The 23,455-nt window shown below is 40.5% G+C and overlaps 1 protein-coding gene across 9 annotated transcripts in view; it reads right to left on the reverse strand.

Moving 5' to 3' along the window:
* rufy2 (RUN and FYVE domain containing 2) overlaps positions 1-23,455 on the reverse strand; it is an 85,378-nt gene that overhangs the window by 10,917 nt on the left and 51,006 nt on the right. For 4 of the 9 annotated variants that reach the window (XM_060926306.1, XM_060926304.1, XM_060926310.1 and 1 more), the window contains 11 exons: positions 20,640-20,741; positions 20,044-20,167; positions 15,420-15,484; positions 11,523-11,588; positions 11,343-11,412; positions 11,163-11,264; positions 10,477-10,593; positions 7,957-8,124; positions 7,764-7,864; positions 2,863-2,982; positions 2,482-2,611 (listed from right to left, as the gene is read on the reverse strand). In XM_060926306.1, coding sequence (XP_060782289.1) covers positions 2,482-2,611; positions 2,863-2,982; positions 7,764-7,864; positions 7,957-8,124; positions 10,477-10,593; positions 11,163-11,264; positions 11,343-11,412; positions 11,523-11,588; positions 15,420-15,484; positions 20,044-20,167; positions 20,640-20,741 — 1,165 coding nt within the window. Of the gene's footprint in view, positions 1-830; positions 2,612-2,862; positions 2,983-3,483; positions 3,709-7,763; positions 7,865-7,956; positions 8,125-10,476; positions 10,594-11,162; positions 11,265-11,342; positions 11,413-11,522; positions 11,589-15,419; positions 15,485-20,043; positions 20,168-20,639; positions 20,742-23,455 lie in introns of those variants that run through there. The other 5 variants (XM_060926307.1, XM_060926305.1, XR_009655076.1 and 2 more) reach the window with 4 other exon arrangements.

The following is a 23,455-nucleotide window of genomic DNA, read 5'->3' on the forward strand; positions in this document are numbered from 1 at the left end:
CATCTGCAGTTTGCTAAAGATCACGTGGACAAGCCAGAAGGCTATTGGAAAAATGTTTTGTGGACGGATGAGACCAAAATAGAACTTTTTGGTTTAAATGAGAAGCATTATGTTTGGAGAAAGGAAAACACTGCATTCCAGCATAAGAACCTTATCCCATCTGTGAAACATGGTGGTGGTAGTATCATGGTTTGAGCCTGTTTTGCTGCATCTGGGCCAGGACGGCTTGTCATCATTGATGGAACAATGAATTCTGAATTATACCAGCGAATTCTAAAGGAAAACGTCAGGACATCTGTCCATGAACTGAATCTCAAGAGAAGGTGGGTTATGCACCAAGACAACGACCCTAAGCACACAAGTCGTTCTACCAAAGAATGGTTAAAGAAAAAGAAAGTTAATGTTTTGGAATGGCCAAGTCAAAGTCCTGACCTTAATCCAATGGAAATGTTGTGGAAGGACCTGAAGCGAGCAGTTCATGTGAGGAAACCCACCAACATCCTAGAGTTGAAGCTGTTCTGTACAGAGGAATGGGCTAAAATTCCTCCAAGCCGGTGTGCAGGACTGATCAACAGTTACTGGAAACGTTTAGTTGCAGTTATTGCTGCACAAGGGGGTCACACCAGATACTGAAAGAAAAAGGTCACATACTTTTGCCACTCACAAATATGTAATATTGGATCATTTTCCTCAATAAATAAATGACCAAGTATAATATTTTTGTCTCATTTGTTTAACTGGGTTCTCTTTATCTACTTTTAGGACTTGTGTGAAAATCTGTTGTTGTTTTAGGTCATATTTATGCAGAAATATAGACAATTCTAAAGGGTTCACAAACTTTCAAGCATCACTGTACATGTAAAAACTGTGGTACTTTTATAACTGTGGCAATTTTGACATGGTCCATAAGAGGGAAAAGTCACAAACTGTTCTGCCTGTAATTAAACATTTGTATCCTGATGGGGGTGGTCTCTTCCACAATGACTCCGCCCACATCTACAGGGCAGGACGGCTCACTGAATGGTTTGATGAAGATGAAAATCATATGCTATGGCCTTCAGTCACCAGTTGACCACCTATGGGAGATTTCAGAGTGATGACCACACTCTCCACAATCATCAAAACCAGTTATGGGAATAATAATATTCTTCCATCCAGTACAGCCTCAGAGAATGGTTTGTCCTTGTCCTTTTCGCTTGTCAATTTATTTGCAGCAATTCTTCCCTCAAAAGGAAACAAGTGGATCTAAACCATTCCAGCAAAATGTGCCCACATCTGTACTTATGTACATCCACTCATTTTATCAATATTTGCCATTCATCTGTGTGTGTTTTAAACTTAACAAGAGTGCTCTGATGGCACAATATCCCCCGCTGGCAACTATGCCATAACTTTCGTAAAATGTGACTGAATTGAACAAAATCGCAATATCCATATAACATATAACAAAGAATCCTGGCAAGTTTTCCTCCAAAAATTGTGAGAGGAGTTGATTTCAGAAGGAGAGTACCCTTCCCGGGATAGACAGACAGACATCACCACGACATAATCCCCCTTCAGGCCTTTCGGCCAACGGGGGATAAGAAAAATTGTGAGGGAAGTTGATTTCAGAAAGCAACCACACCTTGATGAAATTACCAAAGTACAAGTTTGTTAATAATCAAGGGAATAACTCTGGTAAAATTTGCCCAAATTAAACAAAATTTCAATATGCGTATAACTGTCATATAACAAAGCCTTTTGCCAAGTTTGGTGAAATTCTTCCACAATTTGTGAGAGGAGTTGATTTCAGAAGAACGTACACTCTCATGAAATTGTCAAAGCACAAGTTATTTAATCAAGGGCCAAAACTCTGGTAAAATTTTCACAAACAAAATTAAATCACAATATGCACATTACCGTAATATAACAAGGCCTTTTGCCAAGTTTCGTGAAATTCATCCACAAATTGTGAGAGGAGTTGATGTCAGAAGGCGAGCACACCTTCATGAAATTGTGAAAGTACAAGGTTATTAAATCAAGGGCCACAACTCCGGTAAAATACTACCGAATTGAACAAAATATCAATATGCGTACTACCGACATATAACAATGCCTTTTACCAAATTCCATGAAATTCGTCCAAAAATTGTGAGAAGAGTTGATTTCAGAAGGAAAAACACACTCAAATTGTCAAATTATAAATTTTGTTAATCAAGGGCTGTAACGCTGGTAAAATGCAACCGAATTGAACGAAATTACAGTATGCGTATTACCGACATACAACAAAGAATCCTGCCAAGTTTCGTGAAATTTCTCCAAAAATTGTGAGAGGAGTTGATTTCAGAAGGTAAGCACCCTTCCTGGGACGGACGGATATACGGACATTACCATGACATAATCCCCCTGCAGGCCTTTCGGCCAGCGGGGGATAAAAATTAAATGTATCGTCTGTATTTCTGTTCAACACGGTGACGTTACAGAGAAAGCATTTATATTTACATTTTTGAGCACGTTAATACGCTGCGCTTCAGCCTTCAGTTGGGTGGTGGTCTCTTGCTCTCTTTCCAGGTCGTTCTGTAGAGTTTGTCTCCACTCTCTTTCGATTTTCAGGTCCGTTTCCAGCTGCAACCTACAGAAAACAGGGACATTTCAAATAAAACCGCATATGTATATTAAGAGATTACTCATATTTTAAATGTTTAGGTGTAAGTCAACTCCTCTGACAGGCTTCATCAGAACATCATTTGCCTTGACCTGTTACTACTAGTTAAGATTAATACATTTCACTGCGTCATTAGAACCACACACTGCCCAGATTAAGAAAGAAATGGCTTTAATTAATTTAAAAAAAAAAGTTTTAAAACAATAAGAACAACTTACATCTGCTTCTCTCTCTGGGCGATCTGCTTTTGGAGGCTGTCTGCTTTGTTGGCAAAGTCCTGCTTGAATCTGCGCACTCCGTCCTCAGTGTCGAGTCGCTCCCTCTCCGCTTCCTGCAATCTGGTGTAATTCAAACCAACTGGGTAAAACTGAGGCTCCGATCACAGGGGTAAAGGGGGGTGGGGTGGGGTGGGGAATGGGATGGAACAAATAATAAGAAAATGGGGCTAAAACTCAACAAGCAAGCTACCGCATGATAGACTACCAACAAATATGCCAAAAGCCAGATGAAAAGGTTTAAAAAAATAAAATAATTTTAAAATATATATATAAAAAACCCTCAATTGAAATGGGTAAATTAAAATGTACGTGCATCAGGTTTGTTTTATATTCACTGAAGCAGCTGGATATTTGAGATTCGCATTAGGAAAATATACATCAAATAATTCACCAAGTAAATCTTTAGGATTATTTTAAAATGTCAAATTTATTGATGATCTGGATAAAAGACAAGATTAATCATAGCCTTAAAATTGTACATTGGTACACTTGCCATGTTACACTGTCACGAGAAAGAACTTTGATGAAAATCATTAATTAAACAAGTGGAAAAAACGATATCCATTAAACAAAATCTAATAAATGTCACTAGAGGGAAGTAAAACCTGTTACTTTCACAATATTTATACTGCCAAACATGTTTTGTTACAGGAAAAGAGAGTAAATTTATCTTAAGTTCAGAAAGAAATATCTTTAACAAGCTTGTACTGATGTTCTGTATCTGTACTGGCGCATTTTACAAATGACATGGCAAGAGTTCGGGTCTGGCTGAGCAGATCTTTATCACTAGTTTGTTTAATACAGGAAGAGTTTTTTGGATATAATGAGGAGAGAGAGAGAACAAAAATTGGCGTAAAATGGTGGTGTTAAAATAGGGTAGTGGATGAGGAGAAAGAACAGAAAAGAATAGAAAAGGGGAAGAACAAAAAGGGAAAGAGGATGTAAACATCAGTGATTTTTCCATGTTATCCAAAAGCTTTAAAAAGTTGTTTAGCAATGCACTCTTTAAATAAGCACAACCAAGATGGCGGTAAATCAATGAAGAAAAGGGAAAGATGGTGTGTGTGTGTGTGCACGCACGTGTATGTGTGTGTGGACAGAGACATTTCTGCTCTGACAGCATCATGCCACACAAACAACACAAAAAACACTAACGCATGAGTGGCCACATGGAAGAAGGAACTTCAGCACTAATATGAAAAAGACAACATGCAGAAACAATGTGCATGCCAGTCTGGCAGAGAAGAAATGCTGGAGCGTCTTTAAATCAGGTGCAGTTAGACTTACGCTGACCTTAGTCAACATCAGCCTAACAAGCATACACACACACACACACACACACACACACACACACACACACACACACATCCAGAGGTGCACTATTATTTTTTTTAAACAAGAGTCTCATGACTAAAAACAGTGACATTTTCCTGTATTCCTCTTGTACTGTAATAGTAGTAGGGCTGGGTGATTTCTTTCTAATTTATGAATGATTCTCGATGACATTTTCTTTTAGTTCTTCCATAATGTGTTTGAAAACTGATGGGGGGGGACCTTATTAGAATGACCTTGGAAAAACATAGACGTGCAAAAATAGTAACAGCGCCATCTACAGCAACTTGTGCAAACAATGGTTCCTTTTAAATAAAGGATATTTAAATGAAGATTTCAAAGAACCCTTATTGACACTATTTGCTATAGATGACGCTCCTATTGACTTAGTGAACCCTTCTTTCTCGACAGAGTAAAGCAGCCCTGTCTTTCACGATATGAAATACCATAACCTCAATTATTTTTTTCGCGGTCCAAATCCTGCGCTCTGATTGGCTGGCGAGCGGGTCCGTACCCTACGGTACGGACCCCAGTTACGGACCTCTGGTGACTCGCTCGTTCACAACAACAAACATAGTAGCATTTTTTGTCAACATTTATCTTTTTTTAATAAGATTTATTTATAAGATTATCAAAAATCTTATAAATTTTTGCCAGCATTTCTCAGGAGAATAGCATTAATTTTACAGCATGGATAGCGATAACGACAGTCTTCACAGCGAAAGCGAGTTTTACTACCCTGAGGAAGAAGAAATAAAAGAAAACATTTCAGGAGAAAGCTAAAAACCTCTAACTTGCTAACGCCGAACAAAAACATGGCTGAATCCTGAATGACTCCTATTTGTATAAATAGGGGACTACATGGGTGGCAAAATGTAGTTTTTTTTTTTCCTGCCATGGAAGTGCGCTTGTATACTGAGGGGAAAGCAATTTGCATTACAGCCGTGAATGAGGATTCAAAATGGCGTCTCGCTTTTCCCTTTCGGGCGCTCTCGTTTTGTTAGAATTTGGTAAAGAAAAAAATAAATATATTATTTACCAGCTTTAGGTCAGTCCGTATGGTGAAATACCGTGACCTCAGCCTTGAATACTGACCTCAGCCCAGAGAGCCTCGCTCAGTACTTTCAAGACCTCGGTCACGGTATTTCACAATACGGACCTCCCAGCTGGTAAACAACATATATTTATTTATTTCCTCTTCTTGTCATATGGAACAACACTAGGAAATGTGCCAGCTAATGCTGCGTTCAACCGGAGGTGACAATGTGTAATTCCCAACCTCTGACGAGTACAAGCCAAAAACACTTGTCAACTTGAAATTCCTACTCGTCACCTTGGGGTAGACTGAAGGAGTAACCACAGCAGCACTTCTCATCTTTAAATGAGTTATGCTGTATACACACACGAGTATTTGCTTTAGATCAATCAACATACAGATGTTAAATCTTTTTAAAATCTATAAACACTGACTATACAGATCACTGTTTGAGGAGGAAAATATACGACATCACCACAGTTAGCAGGCTAGCTTGTTGCTAACAAAAGATGGACATGGAGGAGGTGTCCATTTTCTCCTCTTGGTGAGGTTAAAAATTGTGTCATTCCGACTGGCGAATTCCCACTTACAAGAGAAGTTGAATCCAGCATTATACATTATATATACACACACAACATTTTTTCAATGGAATAAAAACATGCATTCTATTCCCTTCTAACGAGTTCCATTCATTTGGTTTGATAGCATGCAATATTGTTAGCATATCGCTTATCTGACGTGTATTACATCACTCTACCCAATGGAGAATGAGTGTTGCATATGGTTTATGATACTGCATGGTTGTCAAGACAACATGTCACACGTCGGAGACGTAAAACTTCCGCGCTAGCGAGAGACTGACAATTTATAAACAAATGGCTACCAGGTTTGCTTCGTTAAATGCAAAAGATTTTGAGAGAACTGACAGAGAAAGACGCGTTGAACAAAAAGTTCAAACGGAAAGTGAATAATAATAATAATAATAATAATAATAGCTGGCATTTTTCATGGTATATCAGATATATTCCATTCAGCTAGCATGATATTGAACTCATCTTCAACTCGTTCAGTATCATGGTAGCTGAATGGAATACATCTGATATACCGCTCAATGCCAGCCAATATTATTTAAGTATTCCACATAAACTTGTTCATTTCCACTTTTCTTTGCTATGAACACAATCCTCAGTGATGTGCTTCTTTATCTCGGTGGGGGCATTTTGTCTACATGTGTGCAGTGTTTGAGTATCACAGGATGTGTTGATCAGGTTTAGAAGGCTGTGCTTTTGCTTCTTATTGGCTTAAATTTTTGAATAGCATTTATAGATTATTTTACATTTAAAAAAATTAAATGTTTGCACAGGTTTCCATTAGTCTGGTTAACACCAGACCATATCACAAGTAAAATATGGTCTGGAATCCGCCTATTGAATTTCTCGTAGGGGAGGTGTGGTTTACGATTGTCAACGGCCGTTTATTGGACGTTGAGAATGTCTATCATTTGGCGTATACGTAGCCCATGGCCAATCATGGCAGTTGTACCCGGTGACGTAGTTAGAGCGACGAAGAGGCAAAGAAGAGAAGGAAAGAGAAGGCAAAACAAAAATAGGAAAACAATGGCACCGAACGATTACTGCCGTTTGTGCAAGACAAAGCTTGATCGAAAGTTTGGTTCGTATCGCTCGCCGCCATGTTAAATGTAATCCGTAAACAGTCCCAAATAAACTACAAGCTTCCGTTTGTCGAGTAGTACGTGTCACCGTCTTTCCACCCCTCCCCACTCTCTGATTGGCTCCCTAACTCAGGCGAGCCTTTAGACCATAGTTTCCATGCTGTCTTTTCAGATCGGAACGATTGTGCAAAGCAGCATGGGATTTCCCAGGCTTGGTTTCCATACAATCTTGATTAGAATGTTCTGAAAATGGCATTAAAACATTAATTTGCGGGTGGCACGGTGGTGTAGTGGTTAGCGCTGTCACCTCACAGCAAGAAGGTCCGGGTTCGAGCCCCGTGGCCGGCAAGGGCCTTTCTATGCGGAGTTTGCATGTTCTCCCCGTGTCCGCGTGGGTTTCCTCCGGGTGCTCCGGTTTCCCCCACAGTCCAAAGACATGCAGGTTAGGTTAACTGGTGACTCTAAATTGACCGTAGGTGTGAATGTGAGTGTGAATGGTTGTCTGTGTCTATGTGTCAGCCCTGTGATGACCTGGCGACTTGTCCAGGGTGTACCCCGCCTTTCGCCCGTAGTCAGCTGGGATAGGCTCCAGCTTGCCTGCGACCCTGTAGAACAGGATAAAGTGGCTAGAGATGATGAGATGAGACATTAATTTGCGTTAACTGGATTAGTTTTGTGAAAATCACCCAGCACTAATTTGTAGTATCCTACTGCTCAAACAAAGCTGTTTGCACCGCTGGAATATGATTTAGCATTATGCCATACAAAACGTCATTCAGTACGATATTAAACATCACTCACCTTTGCTCTAGCTGCTTCATCGTAGCCGTTATCTGACTGGTTTTCTCCTCCAGTCGTGCAATCATGTCGTTCTTCTGCTTCATGCCATCATCCGATGTCTGCTGACGATTACAGTAAAGGATTATTTTATTTTTACTGTGTGGTCTTAATGTAAACTTTTCATTTTTAGAAGTAGAAATGGCTGCAACGTTACCTGCATTTTCTGGTACATTTCCACATTGATGGCTTTCACCTCATCTAGTTGTTGCCGAAGTCCAATCAAAGTGTCCTGCTTCTCATGGATGTCCTTCTCCAAGAGCTTCATGGCCAGTTCCATCTCCTGCTTCATGCTAACCTGTACCACCAGTTCATTCTCCACATCCTAGAATACAGTGGTTTCACTCGTTATATTAAAACAGAATTGAATACAAGGAGTTTAAAGGAATAGTCCACCCTGAAATAGTGATTCTGGTGCTAATTTGTTGGTTAGTGCTGTTATTTCATTATTCCTGTGAAAAGTTAGTGGGTGTGTGTCATGCTGACGTTACAGGTAGACAGTGATACGGCAGTTACAATGGTGTTTAATCGGAGAATTTTTTTTTTTTTTTTTAGATCACTGAAATTTCAAGTGATAATGGTCTGGTTAGCTTCGAAACCCGAACACTTTCTTTTCTTACTCACCATTTCCAACAACATTCAACATAACATAGATGAGATATCCAAAGTAGAATTAGGGGAGACAGCAAATGCTGGACTCAAAGTCCCAGAATGCAATGCAGCTATGCTGAGTTACAGTAGAAACTCAGCTCAACTAGTTAGCTATCTAAGAAATGTGAAACACAATAGTGTTGAGGGTGGTGTTAGCATGAAAGCTGAAGCTTTGTGATTGAGCAGAGCAAACAGATGAGGAGGCGAGAGAGCTGGACAGACTAAAGGACTAAAGCAATGCTGGATCACTCTCTTTAGTGTAAAAAGGACTCAATCCCACTGGAACCACTGTGAGCAGGTAGCCAAAAGGAGTTATGGGTAATATAGGAAAGCATTAACCAAAGTAAAAATAGACCAACATGTCGATGAATGAAGCTTAAACTAAAATAGTCAACTCAGTATTTTATGAGGGCGGCACGGTGGTGTAGTGGTTAGCGCCGTCACCTCACAGCAAGAAGGTCCGGGTTTGAGCCCCGTGGCCGGCGAGGGCCTTTCTGTGTGGAGTTTGCATGTTCTCCCCGTGTCCGCGTGGGTTTCCTCCGGGTGCTCCGGTTTCCCCCACAGTCCAAAGACATGCAGGTTAGGTTAACTGGTGACTCTAAATTGACCGTAGGTGTGAATGTGAGTGTGAATGGTTGTCTGTGTCTATGTGTCAGCCCTGTGATGACCTGGCGACTTGTCCAGGGTGTACCCCACCTTTCGCCCGTAGTTAGCTGGGATAGGCTCCAGCTTGCCTGCGACCCTGTAGAACAGGATAAAGTGGCTACAGATAATGAGATGAGATGAGTATTTCATGATAAAATAAACCTTGGATGCCACTAAACATCACGTTAAATATAAAGATTTACAGTGTATCTAAGTCGTTCAGAGTGGATGGTTCCTTTAAGTACACACTGTAAAATTGATGGCCAAAGTGTATAAGTAAACTATTAGTGAATACATAGTCGATCAAGCGTTTAAGGTCATGACATTGTGATTTTCAAAAAATTCTTTTAAAAAAAAAAAAAAGGTGGTGTAGTGGTTAGCACCGTCGTCTCACAACAAGAAGGTCCTGGGTTTGAGCCCCGTGGCCGGCGAGGGCCTTTCTGTGAGGAGTTTGCATGTTCTCCCCGTGTCCGCGTGGGTTTCCTCCGGGTGCTCCGGTTTCCCCCACAGTCCAAAGACATGCAGGTTAGGTTAACTGGTGACTCTAAATTGACCGTAGGTGTGAATGTGAGTGTGAATGGTTGTCTGTGTCTATGTGTCAGCCCTGTGATGACCTGGCGACTTGTCCAGGGTGTACCCCGCCTTTCGCCCGTAGTCAGCTGGGATAGGCTCCAGCTTGCCTGCGACCCTGTAGAACAGGATAAAGTGGCTACAGATAATGAGATGAGATGAGTATTTCATGATAAAATAAACCTTGGATGCCACTAAACATCACGTTAAATATAAAGATTTACAGTGTATCTAAGTCGTTCAGAGTGGATGGTTCCTTTAAGTACACACTGTAAAATTGATGGCCAAAGTGTAAGTAAACTATTAGTGAATACATAGTCGATCAAGCGTTTAAGGTCATGACATTGTGATTTTCAAAAAATTCTTTTAAAAAAAAAAAAAAGGTGGTGTAGTGGTTAGCACTGTTGTCTCACAACAAGAAGGTCCTGGGTTTGAGCCCCGTGGCCGGCGAGGGCCTTTCTGTGAGGAGTTTGCATGTTCTCCCCGTGTCTGCGTGGGTTTCCTCCGGGTGCTCCGGTTTCCCCCACAGTCCAAAGACATGCAGGTTAGGTTAACTGGTGACTCTAAATTGACCGTAGGTGTGAATGTGAGTGTGAATGGTTGTCTGTGTCTATGTGTCAGCCCTGTGATGACCTGGCGACTTGTCCAGGGTGTACCCCGCCTTTCGCCTGTAGTCAGCTGGGATAGGCTCCAGCTTGCCTGCGACCCTGTAGAACAGGATAAAGCAGCTAGAGATAATGAGAATGAGATGGAGGGGAACCCACTAAAGGTCATTTTAAAAAAAAAATTGAGAGAGAGAGAGGAGAGAGACCTGCCGGAGCTGACACTCCTCCTTAAGCTGCCTCCGTGCCTCGTTGTACATTTCATCCAGGCCCTGCCTGGACTGTTTATAGGTGTCCAGCTCACAGTTTACATCCCCCTGTGTAACCTGTGCACAACAGAGCAACATTTACTCTCAGGCTATTTTCATTAAAACCACAAGAAATTATGAAAAGCCATATTTCATAACCATCATCATAAGCTACTTATTCACTTTTTACCCTAATTTTCTCCCAATTATGTTATTTTGCCAATTCCCATCTAGCTTTCTCTCCTATCATAGCTACCAACCAGGGATGATGAAGGCCAACACATTTTTCCTCTGAGACACGGAAAGCCACCACATCTTTTCAAACTGCTGCTCATGCTACGGTACGTCAGAGGGTAGTATAACACTTAGAAGACAGCACGATCTGCCCTCTTCTACACACATGAGCTCACAGATGCCCATGACTGGCTAGTATCACTGTAACTAACGTGGGAGTCCAATTATGCCATTCGTTCTACCCAGAGGTCAGTCAGTCAGTGTGGTTCTTTTGGGCTCCTGGCCACAGATGGCTGTAGCAACTTTGGGATTTGAACTTTAATTGGCTTTGCATTCATTTAACCTAATTAAAAGTAAGAACAAAACTTTTTTTTAAATCTGCAGAAAAACACACAACACACTCAATGTGGTACCTCAAGGCGGCGCTGAGCCTTCATGATGATTAATGAATTCTCGTTTCTTAGCTGGTGGTTCTCTTCTTGTAGTTTGATGATGTTGTTTTTTGCTATTGCCAACTACAGGAGAAAAACAGAACTGCTGAGATCATATCATAATTCACATTGTGACAACACGGTTACTGTAAACTTTCCTACCTCCTCAATGAGCTTGGAATTAGATTTCTCTAACGAGTCCACACGCCCCTGCAGACCTTGAACGGTGGAACTAGGGTAGGGAACGGGTTTGCTTTCAGCTTTAAAAAGACCTTAAAAATGATCAATGAATATTATCATACAACTCTTACATGCTGAACTTCGAGAACAACATATTCTTACTTGAGCTGCCTGTTTAGTTCTTCAACGTAGTTCTTCTGGTCCAATATTGCAGCAATTTGACCATTTCTATTGAAGAAATGATACGGCACACTGTTACTAGGTCTTGTAATTTGTATGTAATACTTCACTTTGAATAAACTGAGGTTCTATGGTTCTTCTCACTGGACAAAATGAAGACTGGACATGAACATCATACACACAAATCAAATCAAACTAACTGGCTAACGTTAGATTATATTGGTGCATTAAATCACAAGTTCTCAAGGGTGCATTTCACTGTGTGAGTGCATACTCTGCTTATGTATGAAGACGTGTGTACAATGTGTAGTTAGTTATATTTGTTTTTTATAATTGCAATTTTACAGAATATTTAAAGGATACACTCAATATGACCAAGTTCAATTTAATTTAAAGATTTCTACATTTAAATACAAGCTTGAATACAAACTTACAGACTTCATCAGAATAAAAGACTATAGGCTTATAACATACAATATAATTAAAAAAAAAAAAAACGACCTGGTTTCTGGTGATGTAAAATGATTAGGAGTCGAATGATAACCGAAGCATTTTTCTGTTTATTGGAATTGGCACTTAAACTTGTTTCTTTGCCGATAAAAGCTTATTTTTGATATATATGCACATATCTAGGCGGCACGGTGGTGTAGTGGTTAGCGCTGTTGCCTCACAGCAAGAAGGTCCTGGGTTCGAGCCCCGGGGCCGGCGAGGACCTTTCTGTGCGGAGTTTGCATGTTCTCCCCGTGGGTTTCCTCCGGGTGCTCCGGTTTCCCCCACAGTCCAAAGACATGCAGGTTAGGTTAACCGGTAACTCTAAATTGACCGTAGGTGTGAATGTGAGTGTGAATGGTTGTCTGTGTCTATGTGTCAGCCCTGTGATGACCTGGCGACTTGTCCAGGGTGTACCCCGCCTTTCGCCCGTAGTCAGCTGGGATAGGCTCCAGCTTGCCTGCAACCCTGTAGAAGGATAAAGCGGCTAGAGATAATGAGATGAGATGCACATATCTGACACACTATTAAAATAAATTTAAAAGCAAACAAACAACTAACTACACACTTCTCTAGTCTGGCCCAGTGTTCCACCCACAGCATTACTGGATTGCTTGAAATGCAGAGGACGTATTGAATACAACCAACCAACACTTCTGCAGTCTGTCTCCATGTCCCGCCCATAGTGATATTGAATTAGCAGAAATGTGGACCACATGTTGAGTAAATCCAAATCAAACATGCTTTTCAGTGTTCGTGAGAATCGCAGGAATGAAGCAGCACTTGCATTCGCGTCCAGAAAATGTCAAGGTTGAACAACACAGTTGGCACAATGCACTCACTCAGTCATATAATTTTATAATTTCACTTACTCACACACACACACACACACACACACACACACACACCTTGAGGTAACGACTTATCAATATACTTTTCGCAGTTACTTTTTTTAAATAAATGTTCATTTAATGCAAGTTGTGAGTAAGAACTGAATTCTTGTACATTTTCAAGCTACAAACCAAATCAAACAAGTGTGGCCAGGCAAAACAAACCTTGCCCGGTAGCACTTATGATGAATATGAAGGAAGATATTGCGAAAAAAACTATTTTGACTTTTTTGGTGACCTTGATTTTGACCTTGTGTGTGAACATACTTGGCCAATAAACATGGTTCTGATTCTCTGCTGCTCTCGGCCAATCAGAACGCACTGTACTGCACGATTGTTACACTCTTACAGCACGATGACATAGTGGCTACCGTTTCTATATGATGCAGTAGCCACAAAAACCTTGACCTTGACTGAATGACCCCCAAAATTTTGGAGGTTCTATTTGAGACCAATGCCCATCTATCCGAAAGTTTCATGAAGATTGGTCCAGCCGTTTTCCCATAACATCATTAACAACAAAAAAAAAAACCCAGACAAACCCGAGCGAAAACAATACCTCGCCCCCTGGTGGACTCCATCCTGGGCGAAGTAATTACCGTATTTTTCGGACTATAAGTCGCACTTTTTTTCATGGTTCGGCTGGCCATGCGACTTATACTCCAGTGCGACGTATATATGTTTTTTTTTTTTTTTTCTCACCGCGGAATAACTGGAGCTGATGCTGAGTCTGACGACAGCCACGCAGAAGAAGAGGAAACGGCGCTTCATCTGCCGCTGGAGGCAGAGTTGTTCAGAAGCGACACCGAGGATGAGGAATTCAATGGATTTGCTGATTTGGAGTGAAATCATCAGCTTGATAAACTTGATTGACCTGTGTTTTATTATTAATGATAGGCCTATAGTTATTTAAATAAGTTATGTAGTGATTTTAGGCAGTGCTTAATTTGTGAAGTGGGAGGTCCCAGAACGCAGGAGGTGGGTGGGTCCGGCGACTCAAAAAAAAAAAAAAGGCGGGGGATGGTTTACTACAACTTTACGCACATGCGCTTATTGTGTGTGTAAAATAATAATAATAATAATAATAATAATAATAATAATAATAATAATATCAGACATTATGATCTTAGAAAACGCTTTAGTGACAAACAGTTACAGACAGTAATATGTCGTGATATTATATTATAAAATATTAATTTTTATTAGTCTATATATTAAATTATATATTACATTTATCTTCTAAAATAACAGACTGTACTCATCACAACCGGTTTATTTCACCATTGGAGATCAGATCACACAAGACATGAGTTAAATGACTCATTTTAAGGATTTAAGTAGGGGATTTAAAAGCGGTTGTTGTTGTTTTTTTTTTCACTAGATGGTTGTTTTTACTACCGTACCTGTCTTTGGAGATGACATACCTATAGCCTACTTGACCTCTGATTTGATGAAATAAAATTCGACAAAAATGAAGAATGACACTCCTCGATGATGACTACAGCTTTAATAACACAGATGAAAGAGCCATGGGGCGATAATAAGCCCTACCGGTAAAAATATTCTAAAAGCAAACTGATTAATGCATCAGTAATAGGCTACTAATATTAGTTATAATAATAATATAGACTATTAGTAATAACGATAGTGATAGTATTAAAGATAGTAGTAGATATTTAAAATAATCAGACTAGGCTACTTACAGTGCAAAGGGCGCGTTATCGCTGCTCAGCTGTTCGTTTATTAAGTAAACAATGCAGTCGCGCAGTAACCACGCGCCGCTTATCAGATACAATCACAGATTCTATGGATAGAATAACCCTTCAAAAAAGTGCGACTTATAGTCCGGTGCGACGTATATATGTTTTTTTCGTCTTCATAATGCATTTTTTGGCTGATGCGACTTAAACTCCGGAGCGACGTATAGTCCGGAAAATACGGTAATGGTGAATGAAAATGAATATTAGTTATTGGTGTCCTTGATTATTACCTCCGCCAAGGAGGTTATGTTTTAGGTAGCGTTGGTTTGTTTGTTTGTCGGTTTGTCTGTTAGCAACATTACGGAAAAAGCTATGAACGGATTGCTCTGAAATTTTTGCCAGAGGTGTGACTGGGCACAAGTAACAATCCATTAAATTTTGGTGGTGATCCAGATCACCTTCTGGATCCCGGAAATTTTTAAAGGATTCTTGGTGGAGGTCTGTGCTCTCCAAGTGCTTTTCTAGTTAATAATTGGTAACAGCCCAGAGGGAAGAAGAAAATATATTTTTATATAATATAAAAAAAATAATAAAAAATAAATAAAAAAGGTGTGTGTTGACCCCTAAAAATAATGTAATAAAATTGCTTTGGTCCCAGATTAGCCAAATAATTCTCCTAAAGAAAATCACAAAGACCATTTTTGCCATTATTGTGCAGCTTTACAGGTCATAATTTACTATAATACATTAACTAGAATCTATAAATTTCACCATCTTTGAGAAGAATTAACTGTTCTTACCGTTCTTCACTTCTGTAGTCATCAATGTCGTTTTTTAAGTACATGGAGAAATCAATCACCCCAACCTGAAGAATTCATACAAGTTAAATAGAAATTAAAAATATATTTTACATAAGTAAATATATATTTACTCATGTCAAAAGGTACACACACACATATACACATATATATATATATATATATATATATATATATATATATATATATATATATATATATATATACACACACACACACACACATACACATATATATATATATATATATATATATATATATATATATATATATATATATATGTGTGTGTGTGTGTGTGTGTGTGTGTGTGTGTGTGTAATGTATATAAAAACACACACACGCGCGCGCGCGCACGCCCCCCCACCCCTTTTGACATGAGTAAAAATATACAATATTTACTTTCTTTACATAACGCATCAACACTGGGTAGCCTAAATTTTCTACAGCAGATGGTGCTAATCTGCTTAACTACAGTACAGTATATTCCAACCAATCTATAAAGATTCAACATTAGAAATCCTCTTAGAAGCACATATCACCTCTTCTGAATGTAGGAGCTGTTCTCTTCACCTGACTGCTTATTTTACCTTTATATACAGGAAAGCCCCTTTAGCTGTACCTGGAGTATAAAATGTATTCAGTTCAATCAATATGGTTTTAGGAAACCTAACCAAACTAACCCAAAGCATGTCAGCATTATATAATTTATATAGTGTCTTGCAAAAGTATTCACCCTCCTTGGTGTTTGTCCTGTTTTGTCGCATTACAAGCTGGAATTAAAACGGATTTTTGAGGGGTTAGCACCATTTGATTTACACAACACACTGATCACTTTAAAGGTGAAAATTGTTTCTTTATTGTGACACAAACAATTAAAATGAAAAATAAAAAATAAAACAGAAATCTGGAGTGTGCATATGTATTCCTAGCCTGGGCCCGCCCATCCTAAGCGTGACGCAACACGAGGGCCTGTTGCGAGCTTAGTCTGGCCAGGCAAGCTATCTCCAGCTCTTCCAAGCTCCGGAAAAATCGGGAGCCAATCAACTTTGAGCATCTCCAACGGCCCTGAGTAGAGGCGTGTTCAAGGCAGTGGCGTAGTAGAACTGCGACTGGAAGCCATAGATTGTTTACAGAATCATGCTGTATTGAAAGCATTCAACGGGAAGTTCTCATTGAAAACGGAGCAAAGAGCAGCCCTGGAGGTATTTATTGAAAGGAAGGACGTTTTCGCCTTGCTCCCGACCGGCTTCGGTAAGAGTTTAATCTACCAGTTAGCCCCGCTAGTAGCCAAATCAATGGGGCTCAGCGAGAATCCTATCGTCGCGTCACATACGTCAGAGGAAAGAGTGATGTGATTGGTTTAAGCTTCGTCACAGCCTTTTCTGGCTTTGACCAGTAGCAAACTGAGGCATTTCAGGGAGGCGGGTCAACCACGGGCTCTGGGAAACGGTTGGGCTGAATATCTTGGCCAGACCAATAGCTCGTAGAGCTTTGAAGTCGCGTTAGCCAGACTAATGTATTCCCCCCCCAAGGCAATAATTTGCAAGAGCCACCTTTTGCTGCAATTACAGCTGCAAGTCTCTTGGAGTATGTCTCTATGAGCTTAGCACATCTAGCCACTGGGATTTTTGCCCATTCCTCAAGGCAAAACTGCTCCAACGTTAGATGGGTTGCGTTGGTGTACAGCAATCTTCAAGTTATACCACAGATTCTCAATTGGATTGAGGTCTGGGCTTTGATTAGGCCATTCTAAGATATTTAAATGTTTCCCTTTAAACCACTCCAGTGTAGCTTTAGCGGTATGTTTAGGGTCATTGTCCTGCTGGAATGTGAACCTTTGTCCCAGTCTCAAACCTCTGGCTGACTCACAGGTTTTCCTCCAGAATTGCCCTGTATTTAGAGCCATCCAGCTTTCCTTCAGTCCTGACCAGCTTTCCTGTCTCTGCAGATGAAAAATACCCCCACGGCATAATGCCACCACCATGCTTCACTGTACGAATGGCATTCTCAGGGTGTTGGGTTTGCGCCACACACTGCATTTCCCATGATGGCCAAAAAGATCAATTTTAGTCTCATTTGATCGGAGAATCTTCTTCCATGTGTTTGGGGAGTCTGCCACATGCTGTTGGACAAACTCCAAACGTGTTTTCTTAAGCAAGGACAGTTTTCTGGCCATTCTTCCATAAAGCCCAACTCTGTGGAGTGTACGGCTTAAAGGATATGGGACATGGATTTTTACCTGGGCATAATTATGTATAAAAGGACATAAGAAATGCCATCTAAATCACTGCAGGGCGTCAAAAATGTGAAAATCATCACATTATTCAAGTTTTTTTATACATCAGCGTAAAACAAGGATTCGTTAATGAGCTAGGTGGTCACGTGACCCGTGACGTCACAAAAACTTTCCAAGAAGCCAGTGCTTGGGAATCTAATGTAAACAGGTTACCGAAATGGACACCAATGACAGTGATATTCCCGATGTTTCACAGAGATGTGAAGTTAGACCCTATCAATTCGAACCGACAGCTGGAAATTCACATGAACATGGATCGTCTTTACTCTGACAGGTCAGATGATTCTGAGAGTGAGAGTTCATTCAATCCCCATGAAACTGAAAGCGGTCAGCTCAATAACACTTCCTGGTAAGTTGAAAACAATTCTGCTCAAAGGCTAATGATCTGTTGAAAGAAGTATTATTTTTGTATCATACACTGAAAGTTCATCATAGATCTAGCTAAAGTCCGTTGCAAGCTAGTTTTTTTTTTGCTGATATTTTTCGAGATTGATTGAGATACAATGCTTCCAGAGTCCGAGATGAAAACATTCAAAATGACGAAACGAGTCAGAATTATGATAATCAATAATTGATACACCCAAAATTATAATACTAATCCTTACCTCGGCTTTCAGTCGCTTAGCGCAGAGGTCTTCAACAGGGGGGTCGCGAAATCGCACCGGATCACTCATATCAACAAAAATATTCCTGCCCTGTCCCCTGGCCTCCGTGCAGGGATGCAAACAGCGCGCCTTTCGGCGGATGCCGCCTTTTTCACGGCTGAATCGCGCAGATCCGATTTAAAAAAAAAAAAAATAGCGATGTTGGTTCATGGAGCATGAGGCATGAAGTGTAAGGATGAGAGAGAGGCGGTTTGGGTCTGGAAGCTGCGCGCATTTGTGCAGCCTGGCGCAGGTGTGCGCGGCTTCCCGATTTGAACTGTTTTTTTTTCCTCATCCTTATGCTTCCTGTTTCATGAATTAATATCGCTCAGTACCTGAGTATTAATGTTGAAAGAATCCTCAGTGAAATGGTCCGAATACAGTTTGTGGGAAACAGTAGGTGCAAAGTTTTTTTCAACAGGTGTCCTGTAAAGTTGTCCTACCAAGCCTACTGCGCATGCGCGAAGCCTACTGCACATGTGCAGGTGAGCCCACACTTTCCTCAGCTTCGGGTCCTTGGGGAATGCAAAAAAACTTACTCCAGGGCATTTCCCATTGGAATTATTGCAACCATAAGCAGCACAATACACCATGATGTCCAATGTATGATGTCCAATGTACTTTAAAGACTATAAAAACAATTTTCTTGTCATCCACTTCTCCATTCATCTACCCGCTTGTGCTGTGCCCGAAAGTTTTTGTGACGTATGATCACGTGACAGCGGCTCTTCCGGTTGCAAAAAATGCATATCGGAAGTCGAGCAGAAATGCCATATAATCATCACGAATATAACGATTTGGCTGAATTTAATAGATGATTTTGTATTTGTTGATGCAATTAATTCATATTTTTAATGGAAAGAAACTGATATAGCGTGCTTTTATGTTTCATGTCCCATATCCTTTAAAGTGGTCCTATGGACAGATGTTGCACATCTCCACTGTGGATCTTTGCAGCTCCTTCAGTGTCATCACTGGTGTCTTTACTGCATCTCTGATTAATGCCCTCCTTGCCCGGTCTGTGAGTTTTGGTGGGCGGCCTTCTCGTCAGGTTTGTAGTGATGCCATATTCTTTCCATTTTGCTATAATGGATTTAATGGCGCTCCCTGGGATATTCAAAATTTGGGACTTTTTTTTATAACCCAACCCTGATCTATACTTCTCCACAACTTTGTCTCCAAACAGGTCAGAGGCTCCTTGGTTTTCATGTTGCTTGCTTAGTCGTGTTGCAGAGTCAGGGTCCTTCCAGAACAGGTTGATTTATACAGTCATCATGTGACTGATCATGTGACACTTTGATTGCACACAGGTGGATCTTAATCAAATAACTGAGATTTATGGAGTGAATTGGTTGGAGCAGCTCTTATTTAGGGGTTTAATACGAAAGGGGGTGAATACCTATGCACACTCCAGAGTTCTGTTTTTTCATTTTAATTACTGTTTGTGCCACCAAAAATAAATAAATAAATAAATAAAATATCACCTTTAAAAGTGGTAGGCGTGTTGTGTAAATCAAATGGTCCTAACCCCCCCAAATCCTTTTCAATTCCAGCTTGTCATGTGACAAAACACCTAGGGGGATGAATACTTTTGCAAGACACTATCAGATACTAATAATGTGGCCTCTATAGTAGTAGAAAACAAATCCAAGTGAATTTCCCATACTTGGGTGTCCAGGTCCTCGCCCTTCACACACAGATTGGCATCAATGACGTTGAGTCCCACCAGGAGACCAACGATGACTGCTCCTTCCTCCTCCAGCATGACTGCGGAGCTTTCATAGAAATCACTACACAACACAAAACAAGGCCAACAAAGCACTTATGACATTGACTCATGCTTCAAAACAGCTTTAAGAGAGGGAGTGGCAGCTTGATGACACACTCCTTAACAGGAACTGAAGTGTCAAATCGTGTACAGAGGGGAAATGGATTTACACTGGAGCACTTCAGACGTCTGCTGTTCTGCTCATAATGCCTAGTGTGATAGTGAACTGGAAAAACGAGGAATTTAATTCACTGAGTCACATGTGTAATCCTGTGGACTCCATTTACTGCAATATCTGTATTTCGTCTGCTCTTACTCAACAGCTCATAAAAAATTAATAATTACCAGATGGGTGTTTTTTTTTTTTTTAAATAAAGTATTGAGCACACTGCAAGGCTTTCTCAGGACTTAGACTGAGACAAAGTAAAGAAATTAAGGACACACTGTAAATTAAGGTGAGCACCATGATGCACATAAAGGTTCAAGTTTGTTACCTCAGTATGTCTTTCCTGGTGATGAGTACACGCAGGTAGTCTGCTAGTCTCTTCTGCATCAACGCCAGTCGTAGCCAAGCCCTCGCTCGGCCCAGTGGAGTCCTGACAAATGTGCATACACACCTCATTAGGGGGGGAAAGCCCTTTTCGACACAATCCACGGTCACCTCAAACAGCCCTTTTTACACGGATATTCTGTAATATTGGGGTAAAGAAGGCACTTCATATCTGGCTTTAGTGAATTACAGTGAACTAAATAAAGCCTGCATGAAGCTGTACCAGTGCGTTTTTACGTTGCAAGCCGGCGTTCCACAACCACAGACCTGATGTGTCAGAACAGAGCATTGGCATCTAGGGTAACGCATCTACCCCGATCATACTGGCATGGTTTTAAAAACATTGAGGTGCTTTTGTTCGCCGTGTACATTCATACCGCTCTTCAAACACAAGCAAAGTTGCTGAGTATCATATAAAACATGTAATCACTTCTGTTAAATTATTCACATTTAAGGGAAGTAACAGTCTCAGTATATAGAACATGTTTGTGTCCTTTGAGCACAAACCGAGCTGGCTTTTTTGGGGGGAAAAGTGGCACAGAAAACTGTGCTCAAAAATATGAGAGAGAGAGATCAGAAGGAAGAGAGGAGTAGAGAGACTCATGCGAGCAACGTTTGTGTGATCAGAATTACGTTGGAGGAGAACGTGAAGAGAAGTAGGAAATTAATTGAGGCAGAAAAGCATGTGGACCTTAGACGCCATAGACAGAGACGTGTGAATTTGCACTGGTCTTGGAAAGTAGAACGTCAAGGTTAAAAGTCACACACCCGTCCCACATACCTCCTGTTCCTTTTACACAGACATTGATTCCGGCTTTGTTATTACCAATTGTTCCGGCTCAGAGGCAGAAGACCACAGACCCCTTGTTCCGCATTCGGACGTTTAATACACAACACAAAGCGGAATAAAGGCATAGGAATTCCACCTTGAACAGGTAGTGTAAAAGGGGCTTTTGTGTACCAACAAGCTGAAACATTTGGTGCAAACAGTTAGGAGTTAGTAGTAGGAATGACTGACATATTGGTACAGTAGATCGATAATTGAAGAATTTAAATGACAGGAATTACAACCAGCATTCACATCTGATGCCTTTATGTAACAAAGTTTGCACTGAAACACAGGTGAAGGTTTTCAGGTCTCCAGCAGGGCATAACAGGCTTAGAACAACATGTTTAGGTAGGTCACAGCACAAATTTTCCATACCCCTAACCTAATTAATCACTTAAAAAAGTGACATACATAAAGAAAATGAGGCTGCCAGTAGTAGCAAAAAAGAAACAAGCAGCAGCAAAAACAACGCTCTATCCATTAGAGATAAGAAAATACAAAGAAATTACTTCCTCTCCCCTTGTATTAACTGCAACATAAGTTTATAGTAACTCTGTGTGTGATTTAGTTGCGTCATAGCTGGCATTAATTATTGGCCCTCATTCATAGCTCAGAAACATTTAAATAAATCTCTTGACTTTATGCTACGGCTCCTTATAATTTAAGGGATAAAACATGACAGGATGTGCTGATATAAGAAAATAATCAGCAATAGGATGGTGTAATGTTGATCATTTTCCTAGATCACATCCTGAACTGGTTTATTCCTCTTGCACTACAAGAATTTGCCAACACTTAATTTTTTATTTATTGATTAATGACACAAGGTACTGTTTGTTGCATCTGCTTATAGTTGTGTTTAATGCTGTGGAATGTCTGTGAAACAAGTCACGTAGGTCCTATTATCACTGATCACATACTGTGGCCTCTATCAAGAGCTGTTTGCCCACCAGCCTCTCTTTTTTCCCCCTCTCTTAAAATGAATAAGACAAAAAAAAAAAAAATTCCTACACCTTATTATATTAGGCGGCACGGTGGTGTAGTGGTTAGCGCTGTCGCCTCACAGCAAGAAGGTCCGGGTTCGAGCCCCGTGGCCGGCGAGGGCCTTTCTGTGCGGAGTTTGCATGTTCTCCCCGTGTCCGCATGGGTTTCCTCCAGGTGCTCCGGTTTCCCCCACAGTCCAAAGACATGCAGGTTAGGTTAACTGGTGACTCTAAATTGACCGTAGGTGTGAATGTGAGTGTGAATGGTTGTCTGTGTCTATGTGTCAGCCCTGTGATGACCTGGTGACTTGTCCAGGGTGTACCCCGCCTTTCGCCCGTAGTCAGCTGGGATAGGCTCCAGCTTGCCTGCGACCCTGTAGAACAGCATAAAGTGGCTACAGATAATGAGATGAGACCTTATTATATTACTGAGAAGCCACAAACCCCACCATCCTGAAGATTTTCCTGTGTAAAAGCTTAACGTTACAGCTTTATCTCGGACTGTTAGAAAGCACAAAACTCGCCTCCATATCAATATCTGCCAAACAAGTCCCGGTGGAAGCTGTTACTCTAGAAATGGTGGTGTATTAACGGTCATATGAATGCAATAATAATAATAATAATAATAATAATGTTATAAACCTGTGAAATAGGTTGAAGCTGCTGTAACAGAAAATTAAATTCATACCTTCTGACCAAGCAGAACTGAGAAATCTACAGTGTTGTGGTATAAAAACACATACTGTGGAACCTACAGACCATGTTAGTGTGAATTTATAGATTGGGTGCCCAAAAATTACACATGCAAATTTTTTTTTTTAAGTGAATGCAAACTCGTCTGTGAAATAGCCTCATAGAAAAGAACTTGCTCAAAATAATTCTGTGGCTTTTTTATGCTTGCAAGTTTCATGTGTGTCAGGGAAACTAAACTGACATTTTACACTTCCC

Source organism: Neoarius graeffei, chromosome 7, assembly GCF_027579695.1.
Source record: "Neoarius graeffei isolate fNeoGra1 chromosome 7, fNeoGra1.pri, whole genome shotgun sequence".
NCBI classification, from domain to species: domain Eukaryota; kingdom Metazoa; phylum Chordata; class Actinopteri; order Siluriformes; family Ariidae; genus Neoarius; species Neoarius graeffei.